Source organism: Colias croceus, chromosome 9 (assembly GCF_905220415.1).
Source record: "Colias croceus chromosome 9, ilColCroc2.1".
NCBI classification, from domain to species: domain Eukaryota; kingdom Metazoa; phylum Arthropoda; class Insecta; order Lepidoptera; family Pieridae; genus Colias; species Colias croceus.
The window spans coordinates 3102240-3120561 of record NC_059545.1 but is presented as its reverse complement, the minus strand read 5'-3'; the positions used below and the strand labels follow the sequence as shown (position 1 = coordinate 3120561).

Sequence of the window (18322 nt, the reverse complement as noted above, 5' to 3'; positions counted from 1 at the left end):
TGCATTTGATATTTTTGGTTTTATGGCATTCAATTGCTTTATAAATATCACTACATAGTATGAAAAAAGTCGCTTTCTGTGTCCCTATGTCCCTATGTCCCTTTGTATGCTTAAATCTTTAAAACTTTGCAACAGATTTTGATGCGGTTTTTTTAATAGATAGACTGATTCAAGAGGAAGGTTTTAGTACATAATTTATTAGGTTTTAGACAAAGCGGACGAAGCCGCGGGCGGTAAGCTAGTAAATTTATAAAACACGAAGATTTTTAAAATTGTAACTAATGAACACAACAATATATTAGTATACTCTTTGGAACACAATCATTAGATTAAGTGTAGATAATGGTGTCTATTTTTACTTAAAATAATAAACATCTACCCTCACTTTAAAAAAATGTAGTTTATTATTTACACGAAATATATCTTACAGGGAACGGAAGATATGGGTTAAAGAGTTAAATAAATAAATAACATAATTATATTTAAATTATTAATTTTTAACATTGTGTTCAGTAGTGTTAACATGTAAATTGATTTGATTTTTACGAAATCTCATAGATGGCGCTGTTACAAAATTAACATTATACAACTTACATTCTTTAAGCTATGTTTCTCTTCCCAAGTTACTTAAATGGCATAATTTTTATAGTGTCAATATAGATATTGTCAAACAACATTTATATATGCGTCATTTGATTATTAATTTCCAATAGTTAACGTGTAAATTGATTTGATTTTTATAACATTTAATAGATGGCGCTGTTTCTAATTTGTCTTTATACTACTAAATTCATTAAACTGTTTCTCTGCCCAAATTACGTAAATGACATAGTTTTTATTTTGTAAAGCTAGATAATAGCATGGCTTACTCGAAACCAACATTTAAACATGAGTCTTTAGATTGTACGCTGTCGTAATACACGGAATACGTAAGAAAAATAAAGGTTCACAGCTCCTCCCCCGTAGGTGATAGCTTGATAATATGTAGCCTATAGCCTCACCCGACCTGTTAGTAATATTCATGCAAAATTTGAAGTCAATCTATGCAGTACTTTTCGAGATTAGCTCGGACAAACATACAGACAAACAGACAAACAGACAAACAGACAAACAGACAAACAGACAAACAGACAAAAATTCTAAAAACTATGTTTTTGGCTTCTATATCGATTATAGATCACGGCCCAGGTATTCTTTTAAAAAAATAATCAATGTACAGTTTTGACTTTCCTACGATTTTATTATATGTATAGATATGAGCTATACTCGATTGAATGAATAAGAACTTTAGGTATTGTACACACCAAATTACAGACATTACATTAAATGGAACACACATAAATTACACAAATATGCGACCTTATGGCTACAGAGCCACTCTTCACCTCAGCCTGAAAGACAAAATAACTGAACCGAATAAAACGGTTAAAATATTGAATATTTTACATACTGATTAGCAGGTGAACCACTAATGTTAATCAAAACTCAAAATACAAAGAGCACAATTCCCAAACCAAGTTTACGACACATTTCCTTCCTAAGCAACATTAAGTCAATATAAGGATATTGAATCGATTTACATAATTAACATTCACAATGAAAACTTCGAAATTCTCTTTGTATGGTAATAACAAAATTATCATGCAGGTGTTTTTGTCCTTCACAGCGAAAGTAAGTGTGGAATTAAAACTTATGTAATGGGTAGAAAACATTTAATGGTATGTTAAAGCAAAGTGGTAGAGTGTAGACAATAAATAAATGGTAATTTGTTTTGTTTAAACCTTTCAAATAAAAATATATCTGGAAGTATATTTCGGTGATATGTAGCTACTTGTAGTACTACTTAATTTTCTAAAATAGGTACTACTTAATTTTCTAAAATGAAAAATATATTCGGATCAGGCGACAGTAGTTTAGACGAGACTTGAAATTCCACGAATTCTTAATTCTTAGACAGACCATTATGTTATGATAGTGGAAGCTAACATGCTAACACTATCAATCGCGATTTAAATAACATTGCATTAATCGATAGAGAAAGTATAACAGAAACTGAAAGCTTCAAGTCCAAGCACTATTTAAATACATTTGTACACAAACAACAAGCAATAACGTAATTCAAACACACAACAACAATAAAATTTACATCTAGGAAATCTGGTTTCATAACATAAAGACGGTATCAGTTCACCGCTAACAGCGCAAAGCCAGCGATCATCGACACCCATAATCAAATGGCAAAGTCTACAAAACATATTAATAACCGACACTGGTATCTGGCATGAGGCATCTAAACAATCCTACAATACAAACTCAGCACCGTATTACAGAAGAAATTCGCTTCGAGCAAGTTTATGCGAACATCGACGATACTGTAATTACATTCTATCTACGCGGTGTTGTTTTATTGAAAGGCTGGCTTGGAGGCGGAGGGTATTAAGATGATGGTTTTGTAATTTGATGGATGAGGAACACGAGCTAACAACGTAGGGCCTATCACCTAAATCTTGTACCGATTTGTTGACGGAAATCAGGTATAATTGGGATGGTAAATTTCAATTTACTGGCTACAATTTTCTTTTATCACATTAAATATTTGGACTATACTAATATGCTGATAATTTCTGCTAACAAACCATGGAATCCCTTACAACCGTATACTACCTACGTACCTACTACCTATTAGCTGCAGAACATTCACGTATCCAAAATTACATAATAAAAATAGAATAAGCAATGTTAAGAAACTAATAATACTCGGTAGAACAATGTCAAAGAATTATTCCCAGAGCTTCACTTCCAGACACATGATAAACGGGTTTTAAACAAACACACCCAGTGCATCGGATAAATTTCAAAACAATGCAAATTCTCGACTTCGGTACATGATAGGCATATTGTGTAGACTTGTCTACCTATCTACCTGGAACAGCGTGAGAACAGGTCAAGTTGACAATATTTGAATATTATGATTTAGCTTTTATAACGGCAAAATGAATTAAGAGCTTTTGAAGACAAAATTTAAATTTCAGATATGATAAAACTTAATGTACTTATATATGATACTTATGAGTTATGGGTACTTTTTAATATGTAACTATATTTTCGTAGTTAAAATCCATCACATCCATATCGCACACTAATTATTGATTATCCTTAAAATTTAAGCAGTTTTTTTTTTCAAAAAGATTCCATGTCAAAATGTAGAATTGATTCATAAACTAACACATATGCCATATAGTATTGAACATTCATTGAAACTAACAATATTACTGCAGCACAATACATAAAAAAACAATACCCACTTTCCTGCCAACCATTACTTGCAACATACCCAAAATCGGGGTCACATAATGAAATTCGCAGATGTATCCGATAGGTAATAGCGACATCAGAAATTCAGAAATGGGAAATCGTAGACCGTTGCGGGCATCGTAAGATAAATCAGCAATGACGTTGTGTCGCGATTAAAATCCGTGTCGTCGGGGACACTACAAGCGACTCGTGAGAACACGAGGGGAAACGGTTAGCAAGCATTCCTCGCACAGCCCGAGCTTTGCCTCATGCCCCCGACGATCGGAATTGTAAATTTTACGATCGTGTTACTCCTCTGTGAACAGTGTTGATGTCGTATGGAGATGAATTAGAATGTCAGAGCGATTTCTAAATCGCTCCAGAACCAATGAAGATCTACAACAAGCAAAAAGATGCAGACGATTATCACCATCACCCCTCAAAAAACTAGGTACATAATACAAAAGTTAATCCCAGTTCTCGAATAAGTTATTCACATTCAACTTCGTCCTTTATTTTACAGAATCAATGTAGATATTTCGAATAACTAAGAAAGTCTTAAAATCGATGCACGAACATAAAATGTATCCCCATTACCTTTTACAAATAAAGGCGAAACATGTCATTGGTACAATTATCCCAACAAATGGCAGAAAATGCAAAATCATTTGCACATTCAATTCAAATATAGAACACGTGATAAAGTTTAATAAACGTCCTTTTTACAAAGTACCAGTGTCACAAAGTAACTTAGAGCATGCGCGCGCGCGTAGCAATAGAATCTCGCCTGCGATATTTAATGCTTGACCAGAAAAGGCGCAAAGACATGTCCATCGACACTTAAGCTTGTCCAATCCAATTTATTTGGATAAGCAGAAACGTACATTTAAAAACATTCGAATCTATTTATGGTCCATATACGCGACTACATTTTCCCGTTCTATGAACTCCGAAGGCTCACCTTTATGTGGAGTCAACCTATAACCAATATTATGTCATAAACAATCACATTAACATTTAAATGATCTCGATCTCCGTTCGAAATAATATCGATACTGTTTACCCAATTCCCATAATTCAATGATTAAAAAACAAATCCAATTATGTTTTAAACTTTTATACCACACCGTTACGACAATTTTATTGGCATCCCAATCAAAGCTGATATAAAATTACAAATCCGTGTGTCGTTAAGTTTGGTCTTTTAATATTAATTTTATGCGGCCGTTCTCTCAAACGACCCTTTAATTATGTCTCATTAGCAATATCCCGTAAGAATCTGAAACTAGATTCCAACGACTTAGAACGTACTTCGTTTCTCAGGCTCACCAATGGGGGTTTAATTTAATCGTTGTAATGTTAATTGAACTTTACCATTGATGTAGGTTTAAACTTATTAAAATCTTGTTAATTGTCTTCTAGGAACATTTCTTCAGTATTTCCCACGCTACATGAACACTACGTGTTGGAAAATACTTATAACAAATTTATAATTATAATAATTAATTTGCTTACGTGCAAAAAATCATATTAAAATTGGCTTTATCGTTTACCAATCAACTTTTTAGGAGATAGTCTCGTCTGTTATAAAAATGTATTTGTAAGGAACTGTATGTAATTACGAATATGCTTAAAAATACATTTCAATTTCATATTCAAAAGCGTCCAGTTTAATAAATAGGACAAGAAGACACCGTTCATACCTACTTACTGCATGCAGTATGCATAACAAACACGTTTCACCACAGAATGGATCATATACCAAACCCAAGGATAGTCAATAATTAATATCCAGTCTTAAAACAATGTATGAGAAGTTTATTCAAGCCCCATTCGCATATTACCAACATCGAAAGCCGTGGAAGGAATGTACTCTGTACCCTCATTATACCCCATTGTACTATAGGTAGCCTAGGCTGAGTCTAGGATTGAAGATGAGTTTCAGCGATACCTTAATTGACGAGAGGCAGTGTTCCCGAAACCTAAGAGCTCTGCATAATAATGGTGTATAATCCCTTATCGAGCGGTGCTGTTAAAGCGAAGCTTGTTCGCAATTATCGAAGCAAATAAGGAACGGTTTTTTATTATGCAGTATTAAAACATGAAGAATAGCTATTTAAAACTTCTTATGTAGCAAATAACATTATGCATTAGAAAAATGATAATAGCTTTATTATTCCCAATTTTTGCTTCTTATCAGCTCATATATTTGTCATATATTTCATTATAATATCACTGGTAATTGACTGGTAACAACTGTAGAAGTGCATAACGACATGTGTACTACGCCAATTAAGTTTATTAAAATATAATGGAATAAAATCAATGGCGGCATAGCTGGAAACCACGTAAAACAAATACATTTGTGGTTAATCGATAGGTATGTAGATATTTCATAATTCTGTAACATAATTTAAATTCTAATCAAGAACACATTATGATGTAGAAAATCTCTATCTCCTACATTAAAACCATTCTATTTCTTTTTCGACAAATTTTCCGTCTCCAAAAATTATATGATGCCGTCAAAACTGCACACACCCGCCTTAACGCCTTCAAACTGCACGTTAATGGCGGCGCGCACAATACTTTAATTAAATCGTCGTCTAGTACCGAACGAGGGCCGCGGGCGTGCATCCAACTAACGGACATAATAGGGGGACACGATGGATTGTCCGCTACTTTCCATATAAAACGGCCCTATCCGCCTCGGGGCGAGCTTTCGTCACGATAACGTATGAGCATCACACCGCACGTTTAGAGAGCGCAAATTGCATAGATATAAAGCCTGAATCTAACTGAAATGCATGATTAAAAAACTGACGGTTTGATTGCGCTTTACACAAATATCGAAAAGCGTAGACACATATTATTACACCTAATGAATAAATATGTTCATGCTGTACAACCTATTCTGACTGAGCTAAATTAAAAGCTAGATCTAGATTTACAAAACTTACAAAGGTAGCTTTGGATACATTCGTTACGGGTAATAAATTAAAAACTCTTTTAAACGTTTAGAACATTATTCTAAGATTCATCAAACACCCAGTTTATCAAAGTGATAATCCTATTTAGTTAACATTCAAACTATTATCTCAACATTTAATTAAGTCAAACAGCACAAGTAGAAACAAAGCTTTTCCGTTCCCCACACGTTTCATAATTAAGGCTATTTATCAAAGGTATGCTAATTGGAAGGAGCTCCCGGTTAATGATTCCAATCAATTGTTCAGTTAATTTCTTTAACTGAAGAAGTTAAACTAGTTGCGAATTACATGTTTGACATGCGTATCTGAGAACTAATCGTAGGTTGTTGGTTTATAGTGAGAATTAACAAACTTCTGTATGTAATAGCGAAATTATTGATTAAATTATTACGTTTTTATTGCCCATTTCGTTCATAATACCTATCTTCTATCTAACAGATGGTAAAACATTATAATTGATACATTTAATGCATAAAACGTTAATTAAAAGTTTAAACCAAGTTTCGTCAATCACAATTATAGTTAGTTAAATAAATAATACGAACAACGGCATTGTCCCGATAATGATCGCAAGCGCATAATACCATTGTGAATGTAATGTACAGTCAATTACAATCATACAATGATGCGAGCAACGCATTGACAGTTCAAGACGATTGCTCTCATAATTGTGCTCTAATCTCCTATAATGGAATTCAGCAATGAAGTGTACAGTCGTGAGGAAAAGTGTTAACTATTTTTATTATTGCATTAGTATGTCAAATAGGAGCACCGTGCAGGGCAACTACAATCTGCACCTTGCGGACATTTGGAAAAGTAAATTCTCAGCATACGTAAATGCGACATACTTTATATTCGTACTAGCTTTTCACCCGCAGCTTCGCCCGCGCAGACAAAGAAAAACCCGCATAGTTCCCGTTCCCGATGGATTTCCGGGATTGCGTCATTTTCCCGGGATAAAAAGTAGCCTATGTCCTTTCTCGGGTATCAAAATATCTCTATTTCAAATTTCATGCAAATTGGTCCAGTAGTTAAGGCGTGATTGAGTAACAGACAGACAGACAGAGTTAGGTACTTTCGCATTTATAATATTATAATTATAATATGGAATGCACTACATATAATGCGGTAATTTGCAAGAAATTGCTAGGGCATATTTTCAAACACGATTTAGATTATATGGAGTCGCACATTGAATATTTTTAATGGTAATTTGACATTTAATAGGTAGGTTAGGTAATAATTGATTGATGTAATTTTCTTACAATATTGTATTTCACATGCTACAGTACCTATAACCTCTTTACAAATAGTAGATAATAATCATTGCAAATCACGGTATGGTTAAAAATTAAAATTAAATTAATGTTATCATTAATCACTATAATGATTTTTATTCACGACTGTACACATATTAACATAATATGAATACGAAATGACCATACAATTTCATAAGCAATGCAAATGCTCTAAATAATTGACTGAAAATTTTCAACATGTGGAACTGTAAGTATAGGTATCGTACATTTTTAATTTGTTCAGCATAATTAACGAGACAGATTTACAAATTTATAAATAAATAAATTCCTAATTTTATTACAGCAATAACATCTTTGTGCTATCCATAAATTTAGTAATACCAAATACATAATTTAGTAACTTTGAAGAAGAAAGTTTGGCAGTTGATCACAGCAGTATTTTTCTTTGTGCGTCTTTCATTAATTTTGAACAGACATTCCCCAAAACACGAGATAAATTGTCATGAAACTAAACTTTGATTTCAAAGTCAAAATGTGGTCCAATTGATCAAAAGAAACTGATCTACTATATTACCGTATACAAATTTTTAATGTTAGTATAGTTATAGGCTTCATTTTTATATTGTGATCCCCGAATTTCTTTGTTTTGAGATGTCTTATCGATAGCGGGTAGTGACTTTTCATAAAAATCTGCTTATCTTTTTGCCGTATATGTATGCATATACGGCAAAAAGATATAGGTTTTAATAAGTTAAGCAAAACAGAGCAACGGCAATTTTTTTTATCTCCAATAATAATTCTAAAACTAAATGTTGGATAAGTTTATGATTATTAAAATTTTTTATTATATTAAAAGCTTTTTTTTATCTAGACTCGAATATTTTCAATAAATAGTTTTTTTCCTTTACAAATTTTAATGATAAAATGATATGCGTAATTTTAATCTTTTTATTGCAATCCCTTTATACATAAATTAGCTTTTTTTATAATTCCTTTTATTATTTCTTAGAAGAGCAAAATAACAATACATGTGAATTCATAGTACTAAATTATTGAAAATATTGAGAAGTTTCCTCAAAAGTTATAAAATTTACATATTCCATAAAACCAACTCATCATTGTATAAATTTATAAGAATAATTGAGGAACTAATAAAATTAATATTAATTTGTTGTTAAATCCAAAACAACATTTTAATATAAACATAACCTTTTACTTACCAAAGATGGATTCGTATAAAAATTTACAGGCAAGACAAATAATTATATTTTAAGTACCACAACACTAAAAAAACAAAAAATAAGTTTTAAATTAAATTTTACATTGAAAGCAAAAATGAAAAACAAAAATTTTACACTGTTGACATTCTGTTCTGAATACTCAAATGCGAAATGTCAAAATAAAAACTGACAGTTTCTATGTTTTTCTTCACACGTTCATGCTGACTGAAGGTACCAAAGTACGGGTTTTATTTTTATAAATATTTTTAACAATAAAATATTTGAAATCAATATCATAATATGATTTCAAAAATTTTACATAGATATCATTGATGGATTATAATAAAATTCCTTCAAAATTCTGAACACCTACGTAGCCCAAAACATCGATTTTTAATAATCGAATAAACCGAATAACGATTAACGACTTTGACCTTTGAATTTCTTTTCGAATTTGGATTAATTTAAAAGCTGGGTTCGGTAACGAAATTAATTAGGTACCATTTTTCCAAGTATATAAAAAGTTATTTCCTTTAATTTTTATTAAATAAACTAATGGAGTAGCTGTTGTAGGTTAATTCACGCGGGACACTTATTCTTACGTCTAATCACTGTAATAATATTACCTATTTACAATAGAAACTGCGAATTTTAGGTGTGATGAAAGTTTATTATAGTAAGTTTGCTTGTTATGCTGAGGCATTATAAAAAAAAATGATTAATATTTCGTACTAATTAAGTTAGGATATGAAATAACTAGTCTAGGCTTCTTTTTACTCTTGGAAAATGTATGGCGAAAAATAGATGGCGCCATCTATAGGATTGACAGCCCATCAGCCGAAAGCCTTTTCAGAACTTTTTTTTTTAGTTGATATTTCTTACGTTCTTGCTCAGTTCCTGGGGCCTTAGCCAAACGGCAAAACGCCAAGGAATAGAATACGCTATCGATAGAAATTGACATAAGCGTATGATGTTTTGCATAAGGATTCGGTCACCCTACCAACGACAACGACGACCACGAACAAAATTTTCATCCAGTCGCAATTAAATAAAATTGTGCAAAACACAATTAAAAATGAAATTTAAGAATTTCCTGTCGTATTGGTGTTTGGAAAAAAATTTTTTGAGATCAATGGATAAACAAACAGGTTTTTCATAGAAACGGTGGCTCCTAGAAAAAAATGTATTTAACCTTTTTTATAGATAATTAGATTATATACAATTTTGGTTCAGGTGATTGTATGATAAACTTACCGTCTCGGCGAAAATCGCAAAAAACCCTATTTCTTTTTATTAATTGACCTCGAATTTTTTTATTTCTGAGTACCAGAATGACGGGAGATTTTAATATTGATTTTGAACAAATTTCGGCAAGATTGGAACTTTGGTCGTGGTCGTCTGCGTCGTTGGTAGTGTGATCGAACCATTACCAAAATGTCATGAGCTTATGTCAATAATTAGCGTTAGCAGTTTCTATTCCATGGCGTTACGTACGTTTGTCTAAGGCCCCTGGCTCTTGTTCGTAAATTTTTATAACACGTGTAGGCAATAGGTAGTTTCTAAAAATTAAACGCATTTTACAAAAACACTATTACTACATAGTTTAGAACAAAGTCGCTTTCTCTGTCCCTATATCTATCTATATGCTTAAAACTACGAAAAGGATTTTGATGCGGTTTATTTTTAATAGATAGAGTGATTCTCGAGGAAGGCTGTAGTATATTTAATTTATTAGGTTTAAGACGGAAAACTTTTAGATAAAGTGTAGTTCACTATTTAAAAACGTAGTGAGTAGCCTGTCAGTAGCATCGTCTACAAAAGTGTAGGTATTTCATATTTGCTGTATTTCCTCCAAATTGAATAAGACTAGGTATATTAATTATTATATCTTATTTCTGTATCACATATCTATTTCATATTCTAGGAATAGAACAAATTTTAATCTGAACTACATAATATTAAGTATAATATTGTAATACTAACACTAGGATAAGATTTTACTAATACAATATGGGTTATGTGGCCTGAAATAAATGAATTTTATTTATTATTATTTATTAATAATATATCTAAGAACATTATAGGAAAACATTTCATTTGTTAGCATATGCATAATATATCCGAATACAATTGCAATAAAAATCGATCTCAGCTGTGCTTTAATTACACTTTGGCCTTTAGCCAGAATAAGGTCTAGGAACTCGCTTAATCTTGAAATAGATCATATAGTTTTGTTCCCTAATTAAATTGCGCTCATTGTATTGTAATTGTAATTCTAAGAATATAAGAGAAATCATTTCGATTTCTAATTGACAATAATAATATCTGCACGTACAAAAAATGTCCCGTTTTCCCTTGTGCAGTGGCAATTTTTAGTAATTTTAAAATCTAGACGATTTTTAAAAGCTACCTTCTAACCGAGATTTCTAAATTACCTACACCTAAACTCTTGATATCTTACTTTTAGGTTAAAGGTTTATTTGATATATACCTACCTTAAGAATAAAATATTTATTTTAAATTTGCAATAAAAAAATCTTACTGGTCTTACCAACGCACTTTTTTATTTTTGTATATATGATAATATCCTCCATGCCCAAGTGCAATGATAAATGAAATAGTATTTAAATTTTAAAAGAGTTAGAGACAAAAATTATATATATATATATATTTAGTAGCGAACACGCCAGCTCAAAATGATCGAGATCTAATCTCTTGTCTCATACTAATTTCAGCAAAGGGCTCTACGATCTTTCATTGACATTTCCGTCTACCAAATATGCAAAAAATAAAAAAAAAATAACAACAGGTCGTTGTTCGTAACATTTTGGTTATAAAATGATTATTGTATGATCACTAGCACCAAAATAACTGGCCGGGGGGCGATGCGCGCGCGCTGCCAGTCGTATTGAGCGCCGGTCCAACGTCGCTGCTTTGACCTACAAATACTACCCGAATTAAATACTTCATGTGGCCTGAAAGTGAATTGTGATGTGATTGTGTGTGATATTGACACAGTACTTACGGAAGATATAAATATACCATCCTTTAGTTATTACCTAGGTACTTACCGCTTAAACGGCGTGCATGCTTCAAATATAAATGTGAAGTTATGTCATTTCATTGCTAGTATGTATATTTTATGCGTATTCTTTACTTTTTAAATTAAATTATTTTCATATTGCTCTATTTTAAGGGATTGTTAAATTAATAATGGTGGTTAATCAAAAGTTAATAGGATTTGAATAGCTTGAAATGCAATAAGAACCGCTGTTTGAACGTAATTACATTTGGCAATAGTATATCGAATAGCGAGGGAAAAGACGTATAAATATATAAAAAAAAACAAAACGTTATGAAAAATACAAACGGAAATTAAATTTCAGCAATAATTGCTGAAGTAGGTAGGTACAGTTGAAATACCAGCAAATTCTTGTAATAATAAACAAAATCATAAATTATGAATATTTTTGTACAGCTCTACATATTTTTCTGGTTTCTAATTATAATTTATTAAACTTTAAATTAAAATACATCATAATCATGTTAAAACATAAATATTCAGAGTAATCTACCGGCACTTATTAGACTTTAGAGGATGAGATTTCAATGTCGACATGTCGATATCAATTAATATTTATTTTAGTTCATTACCTATTTTCTGGCATTTTATATCTAGGTATACCAACGACCTCAGGTATACTGACAGAATATTACAAAGAGGTAGAGTTTGTGAGTTTGTGTCGTTGTTGCGTATACTTGCAACAACTCGGTAATCTCTGGATCTACTGGACAGATTTTAACGGATTTTCAAAATTTGTTTTACTGATAAAGCCACAGTAGTCAGTATCTGCAAGTGTATATTTTATTTTGTTTTTATACCTACCGAGGGAGCCGGTACTAGCGACTAGTCTTTGATAATGTAGTAACATTAGAAATCTTACGTCAATCACATTTGGCATAATTTAATGGAACATTAAGCTATGATTTGAATATAGACGCCTACGTAATCCCCGATTAAATATTAACCACTTGATAAACTCAGTTTCAGCGAAGTAGTTTCAGTTTTTTTAGTTAAGTCATCGGAATAGATTAACGAATGAAAGTAAAGATTTCCCGATATAAACTTTTGACCTACTAGTAACGCAACATTAATCAGCAACGTTTGTTGTTTGAAAATAATGTAATGCCAAACACTTGGATAATAAATGAAATATATTTTGAGAATGAAAATAAGTAAATAGATTGTACTTACTATAATATCGTACTATCAAATTCATTCGAGAGCATTTTTATAAATCATCCTGAAACACAGCAATACCTATATATATGTATCTTGTTATATTGAAAATCTACTGTTATTAACTCTGGTATTTAGTTAGAGAACTCCCGATTGTACCCGCATGTATAATATTTGATCCAATTAATGACGTGACTACCTGACGTCAGTTCAGTAGTCTGGAGTCTGAAGTAGACACTCTCCTGGCAACTATCCAAGACCATTCACTCAACATGTATATGAAATGGGGACGACTGCGGCTTCTCCTTTATGTTAGAGAAACATTACAAACTTAGATGTGAACACGCAATTAGCACCCACTTATTTTTTATGTTGCAGTTTTAAAATCATGGATGATACATTTGTGAAAAAATGAATGACGGTACCAGAAGAGCCCTAACAGGCTCCATACATAAGATACGAGAATTCGAGCTAGAAAAAGTAAGAATATAAATCCAAGTGCTTCTATGTTCATTACAATCGTAAAGCAAATACTAAAAACATTTATCTTCTAGGTATGTTTAGTGGAAGAATTCGATATTTTACAAATAGTCGGCGAAGGATGGTTCGGAAAAATTCTTCTCGTTGAACATAGAGCGTCTGATACTGAGATAGTTCTGAAAGCTCTCCCAAAACCTTATGTTTCTATTCGTGACTTCTACCGGGAATTCCATTATAGCTTACATTTAAGCGCTCATAGAAATATTGTAACTACATTCGACGTTGCATTTGAAACCGCCGGCTTCTATGTTTTCTGCCAAGAATATGCTCCCCTCGGTAAGAATATTTATAGTAAAGCTACTTGCTCTTTGTGTACTTAACTAATACTTTACATATTGCAGACATTAGTTGTGATCTGTTCACACAGCCATTGTTGCTCTTGACTTGGAGACTCGCCAAAACACATCTGAATGGACATTAAATCGAAACATTAGTTTCCGTTTATTAAATCACTGACAGATGATACCGCATAACTTTCGTGTGTATATTTTTAGTTGAAATATTAGAATTATAAATTATAACTTTCAGGTGACCTCACTTCTAATATGTTGGATACTGGGATTGGAGAAATACACACGAAAAGAGTGGCAAAACAACTAGCAGCAGCATTAGAACATCTACATCAAAGAGATCTTGTACATCGAGATGTTAAGTTAGATAACATACTTGTATTCAAATCAGACTTTTCTAGAATCAAATTATGTGATTTCGGCGAAACTAGAAAAGTTAATTCAGTTGTAAGACGAAGAAATGAATGGTTGCCCTACTCTCCACCTGAAGTTTTAAACTTATCGATGGACAGTTCGTACAAGTAATTTCTTTTTTATTTCTTCTAACCAGTCATATTTGAGTCACATATATTTTCATGAATGAGTTATTTAAAATACGGAATTCAGTTTCATTTGAGTAATTAATATTTTTGTCCCACAGGGCATTAATTAGCCATGACATTTGGCAATTTGGAATAGTGATATTCATTTGCCTGACTGGATGTTTACCCTGGCAGAAAGCTGCTTTTGACGACCCGAGATATTTAAGGTAGTTAAATGAAATTTTGTTTTTTTTTTTGTTTTCTTCTAGGTTATATCATAATTAATGTAGGAATAAAAAATATATTCTGTCTTGACTTCGATCTTAATTTTAAATTATGTCTTAATTTAGAAAACCCGTAATAAATACCAGACACAGATGCCAGTATTTTCTTATTAATTATGTATTCTAAGATAATTATACTTATATTTTTTGGTTTTTATGGCATTCAAATGCTTTATAAATATAAATTTATAAAGAATAGAAAAAATTCGATCACGAGGCGATTCGATTCGATTCGATTCGATCTCAATAGATGGCGCGCGGTGTGTCCCTTAAGACACATAAAACTGAAAGGATAGAATAAATTCGATTGCTCAGGCGGGTCACGAGTGGCTGAGTTGGTTAGGCATCCGCCCCGGAATGGCGCGAGGGATGCGGGTTCGAGTCCCGCCTCGTGATCGAATTTTTTCTATTCTTTATAAATTTATATTTATAAAGCATTTGAATGCCATAAAAACCAAAAAATATAAATTCAAGAAAAGGTCGTGTTCCATCGTTACAATATTGTATTCACTGAAAAGTGCTTCATATTGGTTGAAATGGTTGTTAAATCATCTCAATAGATGGCGCGCGGTGTGTCCCTTAAGACACATAAAACTGAAAGGATAGAATAAATTCGATTGCTCAGGCGGGTCACGAGTGGCTGAGTTGGTTAGGCATCCGCCCCGGAATGGCGCGAGGGATGCGGGTTCGAGTCCCGCCTCGTGATCGAATTTTTTCTATTCTTTATAAATTTATATTTATAAAGCATTTGAATGCCATAAAAACCAAAAAATATAAATTCAAGAAAAGGTCGTGTTCCATCGTTACAATATTGTATTCACTGAAAAGTGCTTCATATTGGTTGAAATGGTTGTTAAATCATCTCAATAGATGGCGCGCGGTGTGTCCCTTAAGACACATAAAACTGAAAGGATAGAATAAATTCGATTGCTCAGGCGGGTCACGAGTGGCTGAGTTGGTTAGGCATCCGCCCCGGAATGGCGCGAGGGATGCGGGTTCGAGTCCCGCCTCGTGATCGAATTTTTTCTATTCTTTATAAATTTATATAATTATACTTTCCTCACTGGCCTTATTTGTATCATTTTATCAAAAAATGGATTCTTTTTTTTCTTGCATAGCAAAATACTCGGAAGCTACGTTTATTTTCTTAAGCCATTCCGGCAAAAGTTTAGTATCAATTAATCTTTTGTTTATTTGTGAAATATATAATCGTAATAGTTTTTACGTCTTCTGTTTATTTTTCCAATCAGAATAGAACTGAAGAGTGTTATAGTCGGTTTTATAATTTGATGACAATTATTTGGCTATCAAATTATGTTAAGAACAAACAAGGAACAAACATTCTTAATAATTCCATGTTGTTTTTCAGTTTTTTCAACTGGTATAATAGCGCAAATCCATTAAAAAGACAACCAAAATTATGGAAAATGGTTTCTTCGAGAGCGCAGAAAATGTTTAAAAAATTCGTTGAACCCAGGGTTGACAAAAGAGCCACTAATTTCAATGAAATTACTCGATACTACGATTATAGATGGATGGCGAAAGGATACACAGACAGAGTTGGTAATTAGTGAAATGTATATAAATGCAAACTAAAAAAAAAACACGACGTGTGGCACTCGGGGACTGCCGCGGTGGTAAAGCTATTGCATGCTATGCCTTCAAGCCACAGCTCCGCCCGTCGGAGTGGGGAGCGTGAGGTTTTTTCGTTACGGAATTTCTCGATTCGGTCCCCGCGCTCAATGCCCGCGATAGAAGCTATGCAATAGCTTAAAAAAAAAACAAATTATTTAATAATAACTAAATCAATAATTTATTAATTACAGCTGGAGGCGACATTGACGAATTGTGCCCATCAATGTACAGTTTCCATAGCGATCCGAATGAAAAGAATATCTTATTGAAACATTTTAGAGATAACGGAATAGAAACAACTGTTGATAGACAAGCTAAGAAACAAAGGATAAAAGAATGGATTCAAAATAGCGTCATAGAAGAAGTAGACGAGGAGGTAAATGATATGATATTATAAGTAACTAGCTGTACTCCGCGGTTTAACCTGCATTGCTCCGCTCCTGTTGGTCTTAGCGTGATGATATATAGCCTGCCTTTCGATAAATGGGCTATCTAATACCGAAAGAATTTTTCAAATCGGACCAATAGTTCCTGAGATTAGCGCGTTCAAACAAACAAACAAACTCTTCAGCTTTATAATATTATTATAGATTAAAATTATATTTTATGTAACAAATACCTACCGATTTTTGAAGCAAAACATATTTTATTCACAGGAGGAGAGTAATCATGAACCTAGTGTTTACGATGACAGTGATGTAGAATTAGAAGATAGATCCAGACCACATCCAATTGATGAGAGTCATCGAGTTACTCTGCGGTTTGACACAGAAAAACATATTAACCCACGAACTGGTGAAGTTATTGAAGGTGTTAGAAGAGCCTCAGAAAAAAATCCACTTTCTTATGACGTACAAAATATAGAACCAGTGGCACCTGCGAATGTTGTAAGGCGTTATGGTATTAAAGAAGATAATTCGCCGCAAAGCTCTACCAAGGATAGTGCTTACGGATCTTTAGAAACATCAGGGACTAAAAACAAAGAGAATAAACAAACGCCATCTATTGATAGGGTATCCAATCATTCGCCAAGTAGATCGTTAAGTGCAATATCTCTACCGCAAAGCAAAATACCCCTGTCCACTCACGCTCAAAGATTCCAAAAAAGTGAAGAAGTATTTTCCAAAGAATTGGAGAATATGAAAGGAAGTTCTTCAACTATACATTCTTTAGCAAATTCGTCCAGATCCAATAGTATTCAAGTAACACGAAATGGTTCCTTAGATAGCGCAAACACGAAAGATATTCCTCAAGAAAATGATCTTTTTGAATCAAACAAGAAACCGAGCAACCCTGTTATTACACAAAATGGCTTTAGCCCTGGTGGAAAAGTAGCTGAGAAAGAGACACAACCGTATATATCCATGAAAAAGTCAGTTTACGAAATCGTCAGTAATCGCAGTGATGTTGGAAATAATAACAAAATAGATAGTCAATTAAATAATACTAACACACCGGATAGTCCTTACACATCAATGCTAAATATTGTTCAAGGACAAATGAAAATAAGCCCTCACGCTAAAGAAAGTAATATAAATATTGTGAACGTTTCTATTACAAAGATGAATAGAAAGAAATTGTGATATTTGCTCAAATATGTTATAAATTAAAGGGAATAAAATATTTAAAACATAACTTTATCTATAACACATAAAAGACAGTATAATCTTGTTATTTGAATGTGAACATCAAGGACTGCAATCTATATTATGTACATAATTTACGTATTTTAATGAAGTAGCATGATAATGAACTTAATTAACTGTTAAAATAATAATCCATTTTATTAATTATTTATTTTTTGTCTAAATGGATAGGTTACAAAATAATTTACGAACATACCTATATAATATATCTTTGGAATAATTAAAATAAATACCTTGTCTTTTGTGACTTTTATTTTTCTCGTAGCCAATTTTCGTAAATATCGCAACACTACAATTGCACAGGTTGCACTGCAATAATAGGTATCATGTTATTGTAATATTTCAATGAACAGATAACCGTACGAACAGCTTTGGGTTTGGGCTAACTTGATGGTCGCTTATA

General features: G+C 32.5%; 2 protein-coding genes across 3 annotated transcripts in view; one reads left to right on the top strand and one right to left on the bottom strand.

Moving 5' to 3' along the window:
• Positions 1-8926, bottom strand: part of LOC123694172 (protein N-terminal asparagine amidohydrolase) — an 86752-nt gene extending 77826 nt beyond the window's left edge. Inside the window, exon 1 of the mRNA XM_045639515.1 lies at positions 8764-8926. The gene's annotated coding sequence lies outside the window, so the exon portion shown is untranslated. The remainder of the gene's footprint in view (positions 1-8763) is intronic.
• A 2752-nt stretch (positions 8927-11678) lies between these two features.
• Positions 11679-18140, top strand: LOC123694485 (serine/threonine-protein kinase SRK2H-like). 2 transcript variants are annotated; one of them, XM_045639933.1, is made up of 8 exons: positions 11679-11826; positions 13382-13483; positions 13558-13819; positions 14072-14354; positions 14474-14581; positions 16008-16201; positions 16465-16649; positions 16930-18140. In XM_045639933.1, the coding sequence occupies exons 2-8, from the start codon at positions 13415-13417 to the stop codon at positions 17854-17856; spliced, it is 2028 nt and encodes a 675-aa protein (XP_045495889.1). In that variant the 5' UTR covers positions 11679-11826; positions 13382-13414; the 3' UTR covers positions 17857-18140. The 2 variants fall into 2 exon arrangements, with proteins under 2 accessions (XP_045495889.1, XP_045495890.1); XM_045639934.1 differs by having other exon boundaries at positions 11679-11892.
• Positions 18141-18322: the final 182 nt, after the last annotated feature.